The sequence below is a fragment of the Pipistrellus kuhlii genome, unplaced genomic scaffold, assembly GCF_014108245.1.
Source record: "Pipistrellus kuhlii isolate mPipKuh1 unplaced genomic scaffold, mPipKuh1.p scaffold_m20_p_9, whole genome shotgun sequence".
Taxonomy (NCBI): domain Eukaryota; kingdom Metazoa; phylum Chordata; class Mammalia; order Chiroptera; family Vespertilionidae; genus Pipistrellus; species Pipistrellus kuhlii.
Genome location: NW_023425595.1, coordinates 35368218 through 35389388, shown reverse-complemented (window position 1 = coordinate 35389388; position 21171 = coordinate 35368218). Strand labels below are relative to the sequence as shown.

The 21171-nt window shown below is 39.1% G+C and overlaps 1 protein-coding gene across 9 annotated transcripts in view; it reads right to left on the bottom strand.

Moving 5' to 3' along the window:
- EMSY (EMSY transcriptional repressor, BRCA2 interacting) overlaps window positions 1-20360 on the bottom strand; it is a 73914-nt gene extending 53554 nt beyond the window's left edge. The window contains exons 1-8 of one of the 9 annotated variants that reach the window (XM_036426794.2): window positions 20000-20360; window positions 18057-18165; window positions 11906-12005; window positions 10114-10188; window positions 8818-8859; window positions 5003-5178; window positions 2741-2893; window positions 306-565 (exon numbers count right to left, since the gene is read on the bottom strand). In XM_036426794.2, the coding sequence (XP_036282687.1) occupies window positions 306-565; window positions 2741-2893; window positions 5003-5178; window positions 8818-8859; window positions 10114-10188; window positions 11906-12005; window positions 18057-18126 (876 nt within the window). In that variant the 5' untranslated portion in view covers window positions 18127-18165; window positions 20000-20360. The remainder of the gene's footprint in view (window positions 1-305; window positions 566-2740; window positions 2894-5002; window positions 5179-8817; window positions 8860-10113; window positions 10189-11905; window positions 12006-18056; window positions 18166-19999) is intronic. The other 8 variants (XM_036426789.2, XM_036426795.2, XM_036426787.2 and 5 more) reach the window with 8 other exon arrangements.
- Window positions 20361-21171: the final 811 nt, after the last annotated feature.

Sequence of the window (21171 nt, the reverse complement as noted above, 5' to 3'; positions counted from 1 at the left end):
AAAATAATCTTTAATATTTAATTTTTTCCAAGTAGCATTACAATAATAAAATAGAATAAAAGTCTTAGAAGTATGGGATCTGCTAATTGTGGCATATTAGGCAAGTCATTTGGCATCTCTGAGCCTCACCTAGAAAAAGTGAAATACCTATCCCAAAGCTGTTTGTGCAGAATTAAGAAGATGTGAATATTCCCAGCATAATGCCAAGCACATAGTAAGTACTCAGTGCATGTTTGTTAAGTCTGAACTGTACTGAAAGAGATGGAAATAGCAATTGGCAAGCAGAGACTCCCACCACTATATACCTTCTGTGTTGTTGTGTTTGTCGTCTGTGTTGATGGTTTGGTGAAGGTTATTTTCACAGGAGACATGTGAGGTGGTAAGGAATTGGCAATGCTCTGCATGATATTGCTCATCTTGGGACTTCCACTCACAGGCACAGTGATTGTCTTTGAGACGGGAACAACAGCTTTTGGAACTTCCTTTAGGACAACAGGGGAGGAACTAGAAGAGTTTGTTCGCCTGCGTTTTCTGGGTTTTTCATCTTCATCTGAACAGCTAACACCTGAAAGACAAGGACAATCTTGCTATCTTTATAGCAATTTAACATTGTATTTTATACCTTATTTTAATATCTTTGTATCATTAAATCATCCTTAACCTGTCTCTTTGTCATGCCCAGTCAGTAGTAAGTCCCATCAATCCTCCTACAGAGAAGTTGTCTCTGAAAGCCTTCTTTCCTATGTTAATGGCAAGACCTTCTTATCGTCTGCCTATATTTTAGTAACAACCTCCTAAAAGGCTTTCATGCTTTTTAATCTCTACTTCTTTTCCACCCGCCAACCTACTACCAGTTATGAAATCTCATGGGAATGCCCTGCTTCAAATTCTTTAACCGTTTTTATCTTCCTACAAGATAAGGCACAAAATTATTACTATATCAAAGTCCCATATTTTCACAAGAACACAATAACCTGTTCCACTCAACCCTGTGTACCTCTATAATCCTGGTACACTGAACTGCTCACCATTCCCCAAAGCCTTACCACACTCTATCCATCTGAAGCCTCTAAATGCTGCTGTTGTTTGGGGAATACTACTCCCATCAACGACCACTTCACCATGGTACAATCATCACCCTGCAAGCCATCTCCTCAGTGAATCCATGTCGCCTCTGAGCTTATAAAGCACTTTGTATATTCTCTTCTGATCACTTACTCCATGGCAATGTGACTGTCATTCTGCATATCTCCCATAATTAAGGGGTACCAGAGGAAAATGACTAAGTCTTATTGGTTGTTTCCCTGGCATCATGCCTTGCACATATAAAGTTAAGTGAATGAATTATTCTATCCCAAACTAATGTTGCCTGGGTAACTTCTGAGAATAAAGAAATATACTTCTTGTTACTTCAAACTACATGTTATGTAAAGTGGTTATTTTATGGTTAGGTTCACTTTGAAGGTTTTAAAAAAACTATTAAAAAATAGATCTCTAAAGTTATTTTAAAAGACCATCTTGGATAAATCCACAGAAATTAGACATAAATTTAATAATCCCAAATTCTCAGTTTTTTATGTACTAAAATCTCAACTGTTTGTTTGTTTTTAAAATCAAGTGAGAAACATAAAACCTTGCAACACACATACAAAATCTCTATGGAGAAGATATTTTTTATAAAGATACAGCATGACTCATGGAACTTGTAATAAAATACAACTCCTTACATGTTTAATTTTTAGAGTCTAATTTAAACAACACTGACAATGATCTAAAATCATTCCTGTCTAAAACAGCTAATTCCACCTCTAATATAAAAGTTACAAAGAGATCAAGTTTATAATTATATTGACAAAAATTAAAATCAAATATTAATGATCTCTAGTTAACATCAAAAGCAGAAAAATAGAATTAGATATTAAAAACCAAAAAAATGATCACCCTATCTGGTTTGGTTCAGTGGTTAGAGAGTAGGCCCACGGAGTGAAGGGTCCCAGGTTCCATTCCGGCCAAGGGCCCATGCCTCGGTTGCAGGGTCGATCCTCTGGCCACAATCTGGGCATGTGCAGGAGGCAACCAATCAATGTGACTCTGTGACTCTCTCACATGGATGTCTGTGTTTCTCTCTCTCTGTCTTTCTCTCTCTCTTTTTCTCTCTCTCTCCCTTCTACTTTTCTTCCCTCACTCCAAAAATCAATGGAGAAGAAAAACAACAACAACAACAAAAAAATGAACTGGATATTAAACTGCTTTACAGGGTAGAATCAAGGGGTTAAAAACTGCAAATAAACTTCAAAAAATTATAGTCAATTAGAAATATAAAAGATGGACCGTCTAGAATGCTTCACTGAATCTAACAGATAATGTCTGTAATTTTTTTTAAAGCACTACAAAGATTACAATTGTAGGAGTAAACACTGAATGACTTACATAAGCATATTCTTCATTTCTACTCCCATTTCTATTCCATGACAATCAAAACAACTAAATACTTGAAGGATAGCACTGTTCAAGGCATTTTCCCCACAGAGAAGAAAAGAAATTTCTCAACTCCAGAACTAATTAAAAAGCAATATATAGCTAGTCACGTGTAAAGAATTCTTTAGAACCTCCAAAAATCTAACCACCGCTAATAGCCAGTGGATCAATGATTTAATCCAAGAAAGCAGATCTAATCAGAGCCTATGCTGCAGCATTTAGCCAGGAAGATCCTAATAACAACACTGAGAATATCACTTACTTTTGACATAAACAGTACTTCCACTTGGCAAGACAACTACATTGGAGGCAGGACTGGCAGGTCTTGGAGACTTAACCGTTGCTATGCTGCCACTTGGAACAGGGGTAGAGGTTGGGGTTGACGTGGTACTTGTGTAGGAATAGCAAACCACTACTGAAGGAACAATAAAAAAAGTCTGCTGTTAACTTTCACGAAAACTGTCCACTCATATAGAAAAATTAGTTTTTACTGCAGGCTAATTTTAATGTTTTCATGTGATCAGTAGAGGGTAGTGCTAGATATTAGGTTTACAAGTTAAAAGGTATTAAGAACCTTTTGAGCATGATGAAAATCATCATGTAACTGGGTTTCCCCCAAATATTTAACAGGTGACACTGCCAATAGAGAAAAGTGCAGTTATAAAGAAATCAAGTCTAAAACTATCTAAGAAAAATTAAAATCATTTTCCATTTTCCATTCATGGCAGGAGTTAAACAGTACTTACATTCCCTTTTAATATTAATACCAGCACCAATGATGCAGTGATGGATAATTTTTTCCTAACCATAGCAATTTCCAACTTGGCTACTAAGGCAAACAAGGCAAGGTTCCTTTATTATAAACCAACTCACTAGTCACTTGCCATCCAAGCAGTGCAACAATAACTCAACTAAAGTAATGACAACATATATTTCAATATCTTGAATATATAACAACAAGAAACAAAAATAACTCATAGGCACCATTTACTGAGTACCATGTACTACACTAAATCTTTGTCTTCTATTATTACTAACTAGAGGCCCGGTGCATGAAATTCGTGCTCAGAAGGGGAGGGGGTCCCTTTAGCACAGCCTGCACCCTCTCCAGTCCGGGTTCCCTCTCACAATCCTGGACTGCTGATTCCTAATTGCTCGCCTGCCTGCCTGCCTGGTCACCCTTTACTGACCCCAACTGCCCCCCCCTGCTAGCCTAGTCACTCCTTACTGTCCCCCTGCCAGCAAACTCACCCCCAACTGCCAGCCCCCGCCGGCCTGGTCCCTCCCAACTGCACCCCACCCCCCGCTGGCCTGGTCATCCCTAACTGCCCCCTTTATTGATCTGGTCACCCCTCACTCCCCCTACCTCTGCTGGCCTGGTCACCCCACTCAGCCTGCTTTTCCATTCATTTGGTTGTCCCTCACTAACTCCCCTGCCGGCCTGGTCATAGGCAGCCATCTTGTGAAGGTGTGAGGGTCAATTTGCACATTAACTCTTTATTATATAGGATTGTTACAATACCAATCTACATTTTAAAGATGAGGAACCCAAGGTTGACAGAAGCTAAAAAACTTACTGGAGATCACAGAGCTAGGAAATGGCAAAACTAGTATTCAAACATAGATTTGACTATTGGAAATCCTATATTCTTTCCACTCTACCAAAGTTGTGGATAGAAAGGGTTAAGTGGGAAGAAAAGATACCTCTCCTACAACAAACAAATCAGAAACTCAATGGAGGTCAAGTTTGCACCCTGGTAACTGTCTCTGAATATAAGTGTTTCAGCTTAAAGAGAACTTGGCATGCACAAAAAGGGTATCTCACTCTGCTCCACAGCCCACTGCTATTCCAAAAAGACAATTCCCCAAAGTCAGCTGACAACTACATTATTTTCAAGGTCATTTTCATGCAACACTAAAGTAAGCTACTAAAAGTCAATCCAATGTTCACTCTCAAATTTAATATTACTCTTAGCGACCTCAGGAAAATTCAAAGATTTTTAAAGTATGTGTCAACTACTAGATTAAGTAACAGTAAGAAAGCTTCCTTCATCTGCCAGGTAATCCCTAACGGATTTGGCACATTGAGTGGGATAGAGACACAGCATACACCACTGATTCCAGAAGACAAAAACAGAACTTTATATTGTAAAGAATAAGTTTAGCATCTTTCACCAGCAGCTAAGTGACTTTTATTATCTTACTTATTTTTCCATGTCACCCATTAAAACCTTTTATTCACTCCTAACAAAACATAAATCTCAAAAATTCATTCCAAGAAGATTTTTTTGCAATTTTTAAAATATAATTTACACTTTGCATAAAAGGGGGAGGAAATTAATTGTGGCTGAGACTAAAAACTTAGCAGTTTCTAGTTTCAGAATAAAAATTGCTCATTGATTTGCAACCTTTAAACTAAGATATAAACAGTTAAACCTCTGAGATATAAACAGATAAAAAATAACACAACTTTTCTTGAAGAATCTAGGAAAAGTCTTCTCTATACACAAATATTTTTACTCACCTTCCTTGCTTCCTGTTTCTGCAGGCACTGGAAGAGATGCATTGTGCTGGACAGCTGCATTGGCAACAGCATTAGCTGTTACAGTGAAGGCAGTTTGAGGAACCAGCCGGGGCATCAGTGGTACCAATCGACGACCTTCAATGGACCATTCTGAAGAGCTATTAGGTCCAGACATACTGAACAAAAAAGAAAACGCTGCTACAAGAGTTTTCAATCACGGAAAGTGAATCAAATATGTTTGCTCAAACAAATACAACTTTTTACATTTAAAAAGTACCTTAGGTGAAAAGGAGACGCTTCATTTTAAGCAAGTAAGATCAAAATTATAAATAATTAGAATTCAGGGAATTTCATATATACTTAGCTTCTTACATATCTTATTCCATCATCTGATTATAATGAATATAATTGAAACTATAAAAAAATTTTCCTATGCTTCCTAAATAAATATCGGTATTATTTTCATTAGTTTAAATCCAGTGGTATGGATGAAATCTAGTTTTCTACTAACTTTTCCACTTAATTTTGTAATTAAACTAGAAAGGTAAAAAGAACTCAATTTTAAAAATCAAATTTTCCTCAATAATTAAGGATGGAATTCAGTGAACCTTTGCAATATTATCTAACTGCCTGCATGGCCAGAGGTTCTAAGGCTTTCAAAGATGGAAAACTGAAGGCAGTAAACGAGGGAGACTGATAGATAGAAGGCAGCTGTATATATCACTGCATATTTCACTGGCAATATTATCATTATATATTATTATCCTTATATTATTTTTAAAAAGACTAGATCTGAGGACACTGGGAGAAACTGCCACTATTTTAATTTTATTTATTTATACCACTCTTCACTGTTAAGTATTTTGAGGCTGCTGAACTCTATCCTCAAGCAGACACTATTCTCAGTTTCTGTACTCTAAACTTCTTGAGCAAAAATTTGTTTGTTTGTTAGTCCCCACCTGAGGATATTTTTTCCATTGATTTTTAAAGAAAGTGTAAAGGAAAAGGAAATACAAGAGAGGTAATCGATGTGAGAGAGACACTTTCACTGATTGCCTCCTGTAGGTGCCCCGACTGCAACCAAGGTACATGCCCTAGCCCAGAATTGAACCCGAGACCCTTCAGTCTGTAGGCCGATGTTCTAAACACTGAGCAAAACTGGCTAGGCTCTTGAGCAAATTTTATCCCAGGAATCCAAACAGAGGTTGAAATATGAAAAGATAGTTGCATCTCCTCTCTTTACTTGGCCCTGTAAAAGGTAGTTGGTCACTTCTTCTGATTAATGATTAGGGTTGAAGTTTAAAATTCACTCAGAGTCAATCAATCAATCTCTTCACTAAATCAGAAATATTTCTATATCTTTTGCAAAACCAAAGATTCTATAACCCAGCCTAGAGTTTAACACTCTCTCTGTCCACTGATTCTTCATATTTAGGGTACAGAAAAGTCCTTATTAGGAGACAGTGGAATAATGATGATGATGGTTGTAATTATAATAGCTAACATAAATTAAGCACTTACTCTATCTCTGCTATAGCACTATTCTAAACATTTTACATGTAATTAACTCATGTAATTCTTTCAAAAATCTTACGAAATTGGTAATACTATCTTCACTTTGTAGATAGGGAAACTGATAGTTTAACTAACTTGCCTAAGGTCACACAGCTACTAAATGCCTCCTTCAACAAGCATTTTTCATGTTACTGAAATTATTCACATTACAAGTAGAGCATATAAAGATTTTCAAATGTGTTTTATGTCTAACTTTTGCTTTTGCTTTTGATTTATACTAATCAGGCACTGCTATATAATTACTACCAACTTTCACTAAATAGAACAAATAAAATTACAATTTGAGAAGGATTTACATTCCATTCAGAAAGGAATTTCTAGGAGTTGATGGGTTACTGTGGGAAATATGCATATTTCCTCATCATTTAACACAGTCTTACTTAAGACAAGAGAAAGAGGATTTCCTAAGACCCCCTCACAGATCTATTAACACATTATCTCCACATTGATGCTAGTTCTGAAACAGAATGGTATAAACAAGAGAGGCAGGAAACAGCTATAGCTAATTGTCAAAGGAAAAAGTTCAAAAAGATATTCAGCATTTTCTTGGCTAACTCCTATTTTGCTACCATTTTATTAGAATATCACTAATAAATGTGCTTAGTGAGAGTTTACCACACAAATAAAGTGTTATCTACACTTACCTGGTGCATTGTTTAAACAGTGGTAGAAATTATGGAAGATTAATAATTTCAAACACATGAACATACGCTATTGAAAAGAAAATTTGCAGCGCAAAAGACACTGAAGTTTTTAATATATAAATCTTCCAAATTTCTACTCATGCAAATATGCTCAAACTTTTTTTAAGTTATAAAAAATTAAACATCATGTTAGAATTAGATTTAAAAAAATTCCTCTCTGCTTAGCAATGAAGGTATAAATATGCACTAGTTGCACAAATCATCTAAACTAAATTTTAGAAATTTTTGTAAACTACTTACTCCAGGGCTTCTCTGGCACACCTAAGTTATATTATCGATAAGATGGCAAAGGAGGGTGGAAACCTTGTTCCAGCCCCTTATCTAACATGATAACTAATAAAACTACCTTGGCCCTCACATCCTTTGGTGAAAAGGGCATTAACAAGAAATCATCATCCTCACATAGAAACTCAGTCTCCTATGATGTTGGGCTGATGAAAAAGGAGTTAGGAGAACAATAATTCCAGATTACCTCTTTCTTTGAACTCTGGCAAGAGTGGACAAATTAATGACTCTGAAGGCATTTGATATTCCAGGCTTTAATACTATAATATTCTGACATGTTTCAAAACTGAATTCGAGAAACAAACTTAATAAATGGCCTGGTACCAAATAATAAAGAAGTGTTATGCTTCAAGCCACAGGCAAGGTTTTTCTTTGATTCCAGACACCCCACTCCTTTTTTTTTCTACCTCCTTTGTGCTCAGTCTTCTCAGTTTTCTCTTCACCTTTCAACCACATTCCTTGGGCCTAAGCTGATATTTTGAGTGGGGGAAGGAAGGGAGAGAAGGGGAATGCAGTCAATTCAGATGCATTCTTCCTTGACTAGAGTTGCTTTTTTCCGGCTCAGAGAATGACACCCTCCTACAGATATTCTTTAAAACCAGATTCTGCTGCTACCTCTTAGGGAAAGACAGAGGAGATGGAGCAAATAAGGGATCTATGCCTTCCTCACCACTGCCACTCTGACGGTTGGGCTCAACAAATAAATGTGACATCTGATCAAACTAAAACCACAATATAAAATATTAAAACAGAAATATGGAAAAACCTAAGAAGTTTAAAATTATACACTGAAGTAAACACTTCAAAAAATTAAATTCGTGTATTAAAGAAATCAGAAGGGGGGAGGGGAACACAGGCAGATAAAAGCCAACTCTCAATTATCCATGCTAATAGATAGAGGAGGGAAAGGGAGAGGTCAAACAGATTAAAGAAACCCACATATTACCTAAAAATACTTTGGAAAATACTTGAAAATTATTCCACCAAACTTCTCCAGGACAACTAATAAGTAATAAAATTACTAATTAAAAATTTCACCTCCTCTCCCTTCCCACCCTCTGACTGGAGTACTCCCAAGCAACAAAATGGCTAAATCGTGGACAGTATTAGGTGAGGGAGAAGGAGAAGAGAAGGAAAAGCAAGGGGCAAGGTTAATTTGTAAATGGAATATGCACCCCTGAATAATTGAGAGCTTCAATTTTGAAATAAATACAAGAAAAAGCCTGAAATAATAATAACCTATTTGCATACCTGTAACTTGGTCTTTCACCCAAATATAAGGATAAATTCATTCTTTAAAGGGGAAAAAAGGAAAAGGAGACTAAATAAATGTTATCTTTTAAGTATGACACTGATGCATCAACTTACAACTATTGCCCCACAATACTATTCCAATGGTTTTAAGGTTTACTAATATTGTATCTAAATGCCTCTGTATACAAGCTACTATTAACTACTTTATTATCTAGCACATTACTTTCCCATTACCAGTTCTCAAATTAGAATCTAGGCTCAGTTATTACTTTTTGAGCATAACAATTCAAAAATTTACAGTAAGTTAAAGAAGGAACACATTAATATTTTGTTCCATGTTGGCCTGACAACTAAATATTTAATATCTCTAATGGAAAACTGCCAGCTTTCTACAGTGCATACATATCTACCACTGAAAGCTCTCAAAATTCAAATAGCTAAACTTTCAAACTATGAGGTTAAAAAGACAGCACTCCATTTTATAGGTTAAGTAAAATGAGGAACAGTGAAGCACAACGTTAAGCTAATGGATCTTCAGAGCCAATTAATTTAAATGCACTATTTATCACATCATAAAAATAAAAAACAAATGAATTATATTTTATGAAATGTTCCTATTATCTTGCATTAACATTTAAAGGATTAACTTCTGTTCCTTTCTATTCTTTAGGAGGCACTGTCTCCATACATACTCTACTGTTTGATCCTTGCCCTTAATCCTCTATCACCCTCTACCCCACCTGCCAAACAGTTATAATGATTTAAAAATAATTTGATAAGAATCCTTTATAATTGTATTTTGTTGGCTTTTAAAAATATATTCATATGTCTTAATAACAGAACATATATTTTATAATCTTTTTGTGAGTCTCAAAACATGTGACATATTAGTTATCAAAAAATTTAGAATGCCTATTTATAAAGCAATATATATAAATATATATCAAATACCATTACAAAGAACCTCTAAGGGAATGTCAAATTTGGGGAGTATACTAATTTGTTACTGAACTCTGCTTCAAGTGAATCATCTGCTAAATTCTGGGGGCCTTTAGTTTTGTAGAGATTACATTGTAACGGGATTTGAACTGAGTATTTAGACTTGCCTAACCAAATGCAGTAACATAACCAATTGAATAAACAGTTAATAGCATTATGGTCAGGATCCCTGAGTAGAGCAGTATTACTATTAAGATAAAAGACTCAGGAATCTGCTACACAATAGGAAGACTGTTTCAAAACTATATTATACTATGTCATAAAAAATCAGGGGTGGTATGACTAATGGCTTACTTATGTGCAATTGTTGTTAACCGTTCATCGTTTACTGCTCTCCGAACTTCAGCACGGTGGCGTTCTGTTGAGATGCTATGAAAAAAAATAGCCATTATAGAACTCTGTCAAGCAGGCAGCTCTTTTCTACACTTTTATTAATGTTTAAGCCAACAATGTACTTGGGGTGGGAGGGCAAAGTTGATTTGTGAAAAGATATAGATGGGAATCTAACATTTATCTTTAAATGCTTTATTTAATTAAATTCAAAGAAAAAGATTCAGACTGATTCTGTGTAACTGCAGAATTAGCTGAAAATCTGAAACCACAGGAAGACAAATTTAGCTTGATCTCAAGTCAATGCCTCAAAAACTCAGTAATGTCAGACTATGATCAAATTAGTATAGGTTCCTATTATCTTAATATGCAAATTCACTGAATGATCCCTAATCACTCAGGAGAAAGTCTTCTGAAGTCCTCTCTAAAGCTCATGCACAGTCTATAATTTTATGTTCAATGAATATAATAAAGAAATGAAAATGACAAGATAATCTGTTTCTAGTGGCAACTTGCTATGAAACTTAACACCAGGATATTACTCCTTTATTACTCCATATTTCAGCCATGTGTCTTTACAGTATGTCACGTTACCACTATGGTAAAAATGTGCTTACATTGAACCTGGTTAAATACATGTATAGTTAATACTAAACAATATTGAAAATACTAAAACAATACTGAAAAAAGGCTACAGTATTCCATTCAAAAGTAATAAAATAAATACCACTCTTCCAATTGTAGTGTTTACTGTGTAAGCTAAATCTATTCTATGGATTAAAGTATATTTAAGGGACTAGAAAGCAGAATTTATGAGGAAGTATATACAACAAAAAAACAAAAAACATAAATTATTAAACATGAAGACAGTAAGATTGATGATTTGGCTTAATAATGTCCCTGTACTAATGTTAATATAGGAAAAGCCTCTTCCCTACTTTCACTTTTTAAAAATTGTTTTTAAATGCAGAAAGGAAACTTCAGTTAAAACAGAACATTTTCTGAGAAAGCTCAAGATATTAGAATGGCTTAATCAAAACATCAAAGAACCCCTTCTACAAGAATTTTTTAATGGATTCAAGTGCCACTCTAATAGGAAGCTGAAGGGATAAACTATCCTTAAGGCTATGACTACATAATCACCACCATTTCTATAAATTTAGACAACTGCCTAGTATCTCCTTCGTCTCCTCAAAAAAATGTGAGCCCGGCAGCTGTGCCACAGTGGTTGAGCACTGACCCATGGACCAAGAGGTCGCAGGTTCAATTCCCAGTCAGGGTACATGCCCAGATTGGGGGCCATGCAGGAAGCAGCTGATCAATGTTTCTATCCCTTTATCCCTCTCCCTTACTCTCTCTCTAAAACCAACAAAAACGTGTGTGTGTGTGTGTGTGTGTGTGTGTGTGTGTATGTGCGTGTGTCTAAAAAAAATTTTTTTTTTTAAAGTAACTGAGTCTCTAGACTCTAGATCTTCATGTCCTGTTGCTGCCAGCTCTTCTTTCCTCTACCCATATGAAAAATACTTTCCTTTTGCAGCTGGCCCAAGCCTAAAATAATCTGCCTTAAACCCTTTTTTATTATATTACAGAATAAATGGTAAATTGCATAATTTCCTGTAACAAAGTACACGACTGGGATAGGATCTTTAAACACCAACAACTTGAAGACCTGTCTTCAATCTGAGTGTGAAAAGTATTGAAACCCCTTAAAAAGAAATTCTAGAGTAATGTCTCATAAACTTTTATGATAATTTACCTAAGAACTTTTGAGAGTTCTCCAAGAAGATCTTTCTTTTCCTTGGTGAGATCCCCCTGTGCCCGAAGTGCACTGATAACTCCAGCATATGCCTCCAATTCTAGAAGAAGAAAATTATTTTATCAAGAAAGGCCTTCAATATTTTAATACTGTGGCTACATATAGTAAAGCTTCAGGGGAAGAAACCTAAAAATCGATTTTAAAAAATCAATATACAAATATTTTTTTAAATTCCTCTCAAAAATTTTATCTAATAACATAGATTAAAATGTAGCTTTTATAATTTTATATCACTTTCTTTTTACTGCCTCAAGAAGTCATGTATTTAAAATATGGAGGTAGAAATTCTAACAGTAGCCGAAACCAGTTTGGCTCAGTGGTAGAGCATCAGTCTGCGGACTGAAAGGTCCCAGGTTCGATTCCGGTCAAGGGCATTACGTTGGTTGTGAGCACATCCCCGGTAGGGGGTGTGCAAGAGGCAGCTGGTCAATGTTTCTCTCTCATCGACGTTTTTACCTCTCTATCTCTCTCCCTTCCTCTCTGTAAGAAAAATTAATAAAATATATTTTTTAAAAAGAAAAGAAAAAAGAAATTCTAACGGAAAATATTTTGTCTCACACATTATCACTAAAGGACATTTAACTCAGATTACTACCAACAACTGGAAACAGACTCTAAATAATCTAATAAGGGTGATAAAGAAGGTTTTAACATTACTGAAAGGTATCTTCACCTCTAATCCTTGAAATAATTCCTTAGGCTCGCTTAAGAATTCAAACTATAGTCCACATACCTCCTTGATAATTGAGAGTACTATTGAGTACTGTGTAACTGAAAAATTACTGGAACAAGAGTCAAGTGGCCAGATTCTGGCTCCAACACTGCCACTTACAAGTTGTATGACCTTGGGCAAGTCCTTTCTCATCTCTGAGCCCGTTTCTTTATCCAAAAGAGACTTTGAAGGGCCTGGCCAGTGTGGCTCAGTGGTTGAGCACCAACCTATAAACCAGGAGGTCTTGGTTCAATTCCCGTCAGGGCACATGCCCAAGTTACGGACTCAATCCCCAGTGTGAGGCGTGCAGGAGTATCCAATCAATGATTCTTCTCATCATTAATATTTCTCTCTCTTCCTCTCCCTTTCTCTATGAAATCAGTTAAAACAAACAAACATACATACATACATACATACATACATATATATTCATACATATATATATTCATACATATATATATTCATACATATATATATGTATGTATGTATGTTTGTATATATATATTACTCTGAAGGTATCTTCCAGATCTAAGAGTTTCTCCAAGCTATAAAAACAACCATCAAAATGATTAAGGCAGATTAGGAAACATGAATTACTCTTACAGGACTTAATACTACCAACACAGCAACAACCCTTATGATAAAACTGTCAATCCCTGGAACTAGTAAAACCAAAAAGTCCTCAATGGCTCTCAATGAACCATGCCTCTTCCCCAGATTTGGCATGTGACTTGCTTTAGCCTTTAAAACCAGCATATGTGATGCAAGCTGACAAGCACACAGAGCCTGGCTCTCTTGGAACTCTGAAATCACCAAGCCATGAAAAAGCCCAGAATGAAAGGCCACATGGAGAGAGGCTCAGCCATCTCAGCTGACCCCAGTCAACCAGCTAAACTAACAACTGAAAACAGCCAAATGAAAGAGCTCAGACAAGACCAGCAATCCACAGAATCTTGAGAAATAATAAAATAGTTGTTGTTTTAAATCACTAATGCTAGAGACAGGTAGCTGGGTAAAACAAAATGATGGGAAATAAGTGCCCAGGCTAAAGTTATCTCCTTACTAAATTCAATTTGCTACCAGTATTTGCCACAAGCCAATGCCTGACACAAAAGACACTCAAAGTTAGCCAAATAATGAAAGCAAGGATACTTGCATCCTCAGCACTTATATCAATAATAAACTAATAGCCTCCTTCAGTTCATTTTATTCACAGTTCTAATTATTAAAAAAAAAAACAAAAAAAAAAAAAAAAAAAGCTTTATATGGAAAGCTGAGCTGACTGTATTAGATAGAAATCTCTGGACCAAAGGAATTATCCCAGCTGTAAACATCCTGCATGTCCACTCCGTGCTGGATTCAAGATCAATGTTTCACCAGGTCTCTCTGGACCAACAAGGCTCTGGAATGGTGAAGGAAATACTTAGATCCAGAAAACATATTTTAGCTATTATCAGGACCCAAAGTAGAGTTCAGAAAAACTCTAGGATAACCAGCTAAGAAATCACTGCACTCTAATGTTTATGCCCCTCTTATGAAATATTTCATGCAACAAATCAATATTGAGTCCTGTTATATACACACCAGACAGTATGCTAAATCCTGCCATTAAGGAGTTAACTCTAGAATATAGCTACAGTGAAAAAAGTCATCAGCCGAAACCGGTTTGGCTCAATGGATAGAGCCTGGGCTTGGGGACTGAAGGGTCCCAGGTTCGATTCTGGTCAAGGGCATGTACCTTGGTTGCGGGCATATCCCCAGTAGCGGGTATGCATGAGGCAGCTGATCGATGACTCTCTCTCATCAATGTTTCTAACTCTCTATCTCTCTCCCTTCCTCTCTGTAAAAAAATCAATAAAATATATATTTTAAAATAAAAAAAAAGAAAGAAAAAAGTCATCAGACAATTATGATACAGTGTATAATAGAGTGGTAGGGACACAGAGGAGAAACACATCATCTAGTCTGGAAGCATAGGTTTTAATCAGAAGATATCTGTGCTCCAGGCAAGCAGAGGGGGAAAAGGCAAGTGTGCAAAAAGAATAGAGAATAAGACAGCAGGTAATGTTTCATACAGACATCAAACTTCCACTAAGTCAGTGACTACTTTACACTAGGGGAAGTAAAAATATGTCTGTACTTGCATAGTCAATAATTCAAACCAAACTAGTAGTTGAACATTACTACTACAAGGAACCATGGAGAATATTTACATAAACAAAACTAATTCCCTATCCTCAAGGGGATTAAAATCCAACAAGGGGTGTATGTAAGGGAATAGAGAAGGAAAATGGAAAAGTAGTTTGGTGCCAGACTAAGAAAAGCCTCAAATTCCAGTCTAAAAAGTTCTTATTTGATAGGACTCAGTAACTGAATGTGGAAAGAATTGTTTTGCAGTTTACAAGACATTTAGGAGAATGTCAATATCTTAAGAAATGGAGAGGTCAGAGAAAAGAGGTTTGAGGAAACAGAAAAAGAAACTGACTTTGGGGCTCTGGAATTTATAGTGATCAAGACACTACTTCAAAAAAAGTGAAATTAACTAAAGAAATGTGATAAATATTTTTGACATATCAAGTCTCACTCCAAGTCTAATTAAAAAGTCATGCACAAAAGTAAGGTGGCAACCTCACAAAATACTGGGACTCAGAACAGTTACCATAGCTACAAAATCAAAGGCCCCTCCTCTCCTTCTCTAGAAAGTCACTCATTGTAAAGAACTTTTAATAGCTTCCCAACCTCCTTTACATTTATTGATTTCCATTTTGATGGGTATCCTCAGATCCTGACAAATACCAATTTCTGACATTAATTTTGATGTCATTCTATTATAGTGTTAACTTTAATGATACATAAGTATAATGAAATAATAAATACATGCAAACACCACAAAAAAAACATACCATTTTTATAAAGTCCTCAACCCATTCCTTTTAAAGAAATCAACAATGCAATTATATTATTGTCCATAAAGCCCCTGTTAAGAGTGATAGCTCAAGAATTTGCATTTATACATAGAGGCCCCATGTTCATGCACTTCGGGCAGGGGGGTTGTGGGGTCCTCTCAGCCCGGCTTGCACCCTCTCGCAGTCCAGGAGCCATTGGGGGATGTCCGACTGCTGGCTTAGTCAGACATGCTTAGCGCTGCCGCAGAGGCGCGAAAGGCTCCTACCACGGCTGCTTGCGAACTGCTCCTCTTAATTATTTCAGCTATGAAACAAATACAAGCCTTACTTTATAGTTGCTAGAAATTATAGCAACTGCATGTAAGTGTAGAAAACCATCCTTAAATTAGTACTAAAAGTTTGGATATAAAGTTAAAGGAAAATAAAGATAAAAGAATGACTGACCAAAGACAAAAACAAACCAACTGTCTATAGTAGTTGTACTAAAACACAATGCTAAGTTTTTAAAATAGAGAAATCTTCATAGTGGCCTGAAGGGAAATAAAAACAGCCAAAGTTATTAACAGGCAGAGTAAGAGCAGCTATGATCAGATTTATACATAGGAATTCCTGACAAACATTTCTTTTAAAGAAAAGGTTCTGCCCTAGATGGTTTGGCTCAGTGAATAGAGCATAGGCCTGCAGACTGAAGGGTCCCAGATTTGATTCCAGTAAGGGGCACATGTTTGGGTTGCAGGTCCAATCCCCAATGAAGGGTGTGCAGGAAGCAGCAGAAACAATGATTCCCTCTCATCATTGATGTTTCTTTCTCTCTCTCTCTCTCTCTCCCTCTCACTTTCACTCTAAAATAAAAAAATATATATTTAAAAAAATTCACAGATTCATCTGCAAAAAAAATGTCTAAAAGTTGTTTTAAAATACTGTATGCTCAGATGTCAAACCCTGTTACAGGCCCTTTTTATATACAGTTAATCCACATAACAAACTTATGCAGCAGATATTGTTATCCTTCCTTTACAAAAGTGCTAGCAGATTTAGGGAGAATAAATAACTTGTCCTTGATCATGTAATAGAACCAAGACCCCAAGCCTGTCTGAATTCAAGGTCCACACTTTCCCGGCAAAATCATAGATACCTAAATAATTCATATCTACTGCCAAAACATTTAATGTTCTTTTCAAATATTTTTTCATTTCCTGAGCACCTACCTATGTGCTAGCCTGAGACTACAGTGGTAAATGAGACAACAAGGTCCTTCTTCTACCTTGCAGTCTAAAGCAGCATTTCTCAACCAAGGATCCTCATTTGAACCACAAAATACAGAAAATTATTTGAATTGCTCTTTTTCTCATAACTAATATCATTCTGGATACATAAGAAGTTAGTTCATTATATACAACAGATACTTTAGTATTAGGGCTTAAATCCCTAAATGCTAGTTGAGAAAGGCTGTGCTAACGGAAAATATAATACACAAGAGGCCTGGTGCACAAAAATCCATGCACTTGGAGGGGCCCTCAGCCCAGCCTGCGCCCTCTCGCTCCCCAGGGGAGTTGGGCCTAAGCTGGCAGTCAGACATCCCTCTGGCAGCCGGGGAGCTCTCAGGGGGTGTCCAACCTAATGGCTTAGGCCCCGCTCCCTCAGCCCTTAGGTCGGACATCCTTAGGGCTGTCATGGAAACAGGAGAGGCTACCACTAACACCACCACCACCACCACCACCACCACCACGCTGGCCAGCCATGAGCCAGCTTCTGGCTGAGCAAAGCTCCCCCTGTGGAAGCGCACTGACCACCAGGAGGCAGCTCTTGCATTGAGTGTCTGCCTCCTGGTGATCAGTGTGTGTCATAGCAACTGGTTGTTCCCAGTCATTCTGCTGTTAGGATCAGTTTGCATATTACCCCTTTATTTTATAGGATTACTATGTAATTCATTACAACCACAAACGGTATTTTATAACTTATAGTAAAATATAATTTGGGAAAGAGAGCATAGCTTACATTAATTTACAATCCAGAAACAATATGTAATTCACATATACATTCATGAAGGTTAAAAGTATGCTAAAGTGAGACAGGAATCATATTCCCCAGGTTGAAATACTGACTCTAGGACTTAAGAAAAGCATTATCTTGAGTTCTAAGCTTCAGTTATATCATCTGTAAAATGGAGACCAAAAAAAAAAGAAAAATACCTCCTTTTTTAGTTTGAGGATTAAATAAGAATCTAAAGAACTCAGAATAGCCCAGTATTCCTCAAGAATTCTTAGTTGTTATGATTATTATGATTCATGTACCTAATATGTACAAAGCACTATGGTAGGCACTGGAGAAATAACAATAAGTAAGACGAGAACAATACCACTAAAGAATTTCTAATGTAGCAAGAAATATGTCATCCCTGCAAACAGCCATGATCCAAACAAAAAGAGAAAAGTATCACAGAGGCATAAAACACCGAAAATGAAAAGCATACCCAATTTTCGAAGAATCCTTTTGCATTCATCCCTGCTGAGATCCAAAAGGGTTGGCCACACAACAGGCATTGCTGCTTCTTTTTGGTAGCCCCAAAGAGCTTGTCTTCCCTTAAAAAAAAAAAAAAAAAAAAAAAAAAATCAAATTCCTAAGTACATTCCAAAGGACACTCACCTGAGGCTCCACAGGCTGGGAGAAAAACCAACAATAAGGATATCTCACAACCACTCTTTCACCACCACACTTTCCAACTTCTGAACGATCATTTGGGAGCATACCACTCCAGCCTGTGACTGGAAAAAGCACAGGCCACAGAGTCAGACAAGCGTAAACTCTAGTTCCATGTTTCACCTTTACTGCCTGTGTGATCCCGGGAAAACTAGCCTATCTGAGAATACCTTTTACACATTTCTAAAGCAGAGGTATCATCCCTTGGTTTGTGATGAGGATTAGAGAACTGTGTATGTGAAGTTATCATCGTGGCTGGTACATTACTTAATAAACAGGCACTACTACCTTGGTAAGCTTGGACAAGTTACTTGATTTCTGTTGGCTTTTTCACTTATGAGTTACATGAAACAAAAATATGTAAAAACTCCTAGCACCATACATGGCTTAATGGAACTTAAGGACTTTTCTCCTCAATCCTAACAATGAAAGATGAATGTACTCCCTGTCGTCTTTAGCCATTTACCAAAAGTTTAGATGCTAGGAACTTACTTGGCAATGGGAATTCCCTAAGCTGGAAGATTAAACACACACACACACACACACACACACACACACACAAACACGGAGCTGGGCACTTGTACAATACCTGCTGAGCACACAGTGGGTCCGCTGTAAATATGTGTTAAGTAGACAAATGAATGACTGAGAAGAGTGAACTGAATGAATGAGTGAGTGAGTGAGTGAGTGAGTGAGTGAGTGAGTGAACGAACGAACGAACGAACGAACGAACGAACGAAAGAACGAGCGAGCGAGCAGCTCACGGTCTGGTCTAGGAGTCGGGCACCGAACCCTGAGAACAGTTACTACATCCCGTTCCAGGCGCCGAGGCGGCGGACTCCCAACAACTCCTCGCCCGGAGTGGAGGTCCCCCTCCCCCTACTTTTCCCATCGTCCTCTCAGCCAAGAGCCTCCCCGGAGCCAGGAGAAACGGGCTGCGCGCCCCGGCAGGCAGGATGACAAAAAGAAAAGGGGTGGGGAAGAGGAAGAAGGGGCCGAGCTACAAGAATCCGCTCCCTCCGCAAGCCAGTCCCCGCCCCCCGACGGGATTTTGGAGGCGGCCGGCGACCGACCGCCGGAATGGGGCACCACCACGTCACGGCATCCCGAGGCGTCCTCCCCGCCAGCGATGCCCCCCGCGGGGCCGCAGCATCCCGGAGACCCGGGCAGCGGCGGCCGGAGCCTCGTCCCCGCACCGGGATCGCGTGTGATCCTTCCCCGACTCAGGTGTCAAGGAGACCGGCCCGCCCCGCCCCCTCCCCAAACATGCACTCTCGGCAGCGCCGCCAGGGTGGCCAGCCCACCCTCCTCCTCGCCGGGGCGCCGCTCGCTCGGCGCCGACCCCAACCCCGAGCCCGCGACCCGAGCCTTTCGGGGCCAGGAGCCGGTGTCAGGGGCCCCGGGCGGCCAAGCTCGGCGCTTCTCCGCTCCCTCCTCCGAGGAGAGGATAACGAGGAGAGAGGGGAGGCGCGTGGACAGCCCGGCAGGTGACCGAAGCTCACCGGGAGTCTCCCTGGGCTGGAACCCCAGGTCGCCCAGCACGAGGCCTGCCAGAGTCCCCCCTCAGCCCACCTCGGGAACCCAACGATCCCGTTAGGAGACAACGGAGGATGGGGCTGGGCGCCCCGAGCCGGGCACTGCATGCTCAGCCCAGGGCTCCTCCCAGCCTGACTCATCTGCCAGCTCTTCCCGGCACCCTGTCTGAGAGTCACCCACCTGCCCGGCCTTTCGGGGCTCATCTAAAAGGCTCCTCCGCCAAGACTAGGGGGACACCAGGAATTGGGTTTGTTTGCGGTGCCTCAGAAGGGGCAAGATGGCGACAGGTGCCAGGGCGCAGGCGCAGCTGCGCGCTGCCCGTCGGGAAATGTAGTTCGCCTTTCCCGCCTTTGGGAGAACCCTCTGAAGGCCTCCTTTCTCCCCGCTCCTCTTTTCCTCCGCGTTTTGAAAGGAAACGGAGAGACATCGCGAGGGGAGCTGGGAGTTGTGGTCCGAACCCGAACTCTTCGGTCGGCTGCCGCACGCGCAAGGAGGACTGGGATTGTAGTTTTCCTTGGCTTCTCCTCCGTCCCCCTCTGCTCCTCGGCTTCGCGCGCCTTGTCTCCGGCTGCCACCTCCCAGCCAATCAGCTGCGCTCTCTGCTGCACGTGGCGTCACCCATAGCGGTCAAAATGGCGTTGGCAGCTGGAGCCGAGGTTTTCCCGCGACCTTTATTCCAAGGGAGGTTAGGGCTGGAAGGAGAACCGCTCTGTCCTTGAAAGGACAGATTCATGGGAGTCTTGGGAGCAGATTCATAGTTTCAGATTCATGGGAGTCTTGGGAGCAATGATTGGTTGCTTTTAACCCTGCTCCCTTCCCCCCGACGCAGCTCGGGAGCGTTCATCTGCGCCAGGAGAATCCATGTAGTGGGCAGCACAGCTGGCTTGTACCTGAGCTGGGGGTTGCGAAGTTGCGGAGAAGGGAATCCTAAGCGTCCTCCAATTCGGGTTTCTCCACCTGTGAAGTGGGAATGATAGTGCTGCCTCGTGCTATATCTGTCAAAGGCAAGAAGGGATTTATTTGAGGCCTGATGACCTGGTAGGTTCACCCTAGCTTTTGTTGTTACAGAAGAGTTGTGTGAAGAAGGTACTGTTGTCCCTATTTTACAGATGAGTGATAGGTCCTCCCTTCCCCCAAAGAGAAAAGAGGACCAATCTACGATTCTTTTTTTTTTTTTTTTTTTTTTTTTTAATAAGTTTTTATTGTTCATATTATTACAAATGTTCCTTTCCCCCCACCCACCATTGCTCTCCTCCACCAGGTTCCCATCCCACCCTCTGCCCTTTCCCCTCTCCCCATTGTCCTCATCCATAGGTGCACAGTTTATGTTCAGTCTCTTCCCACGCCCCCCT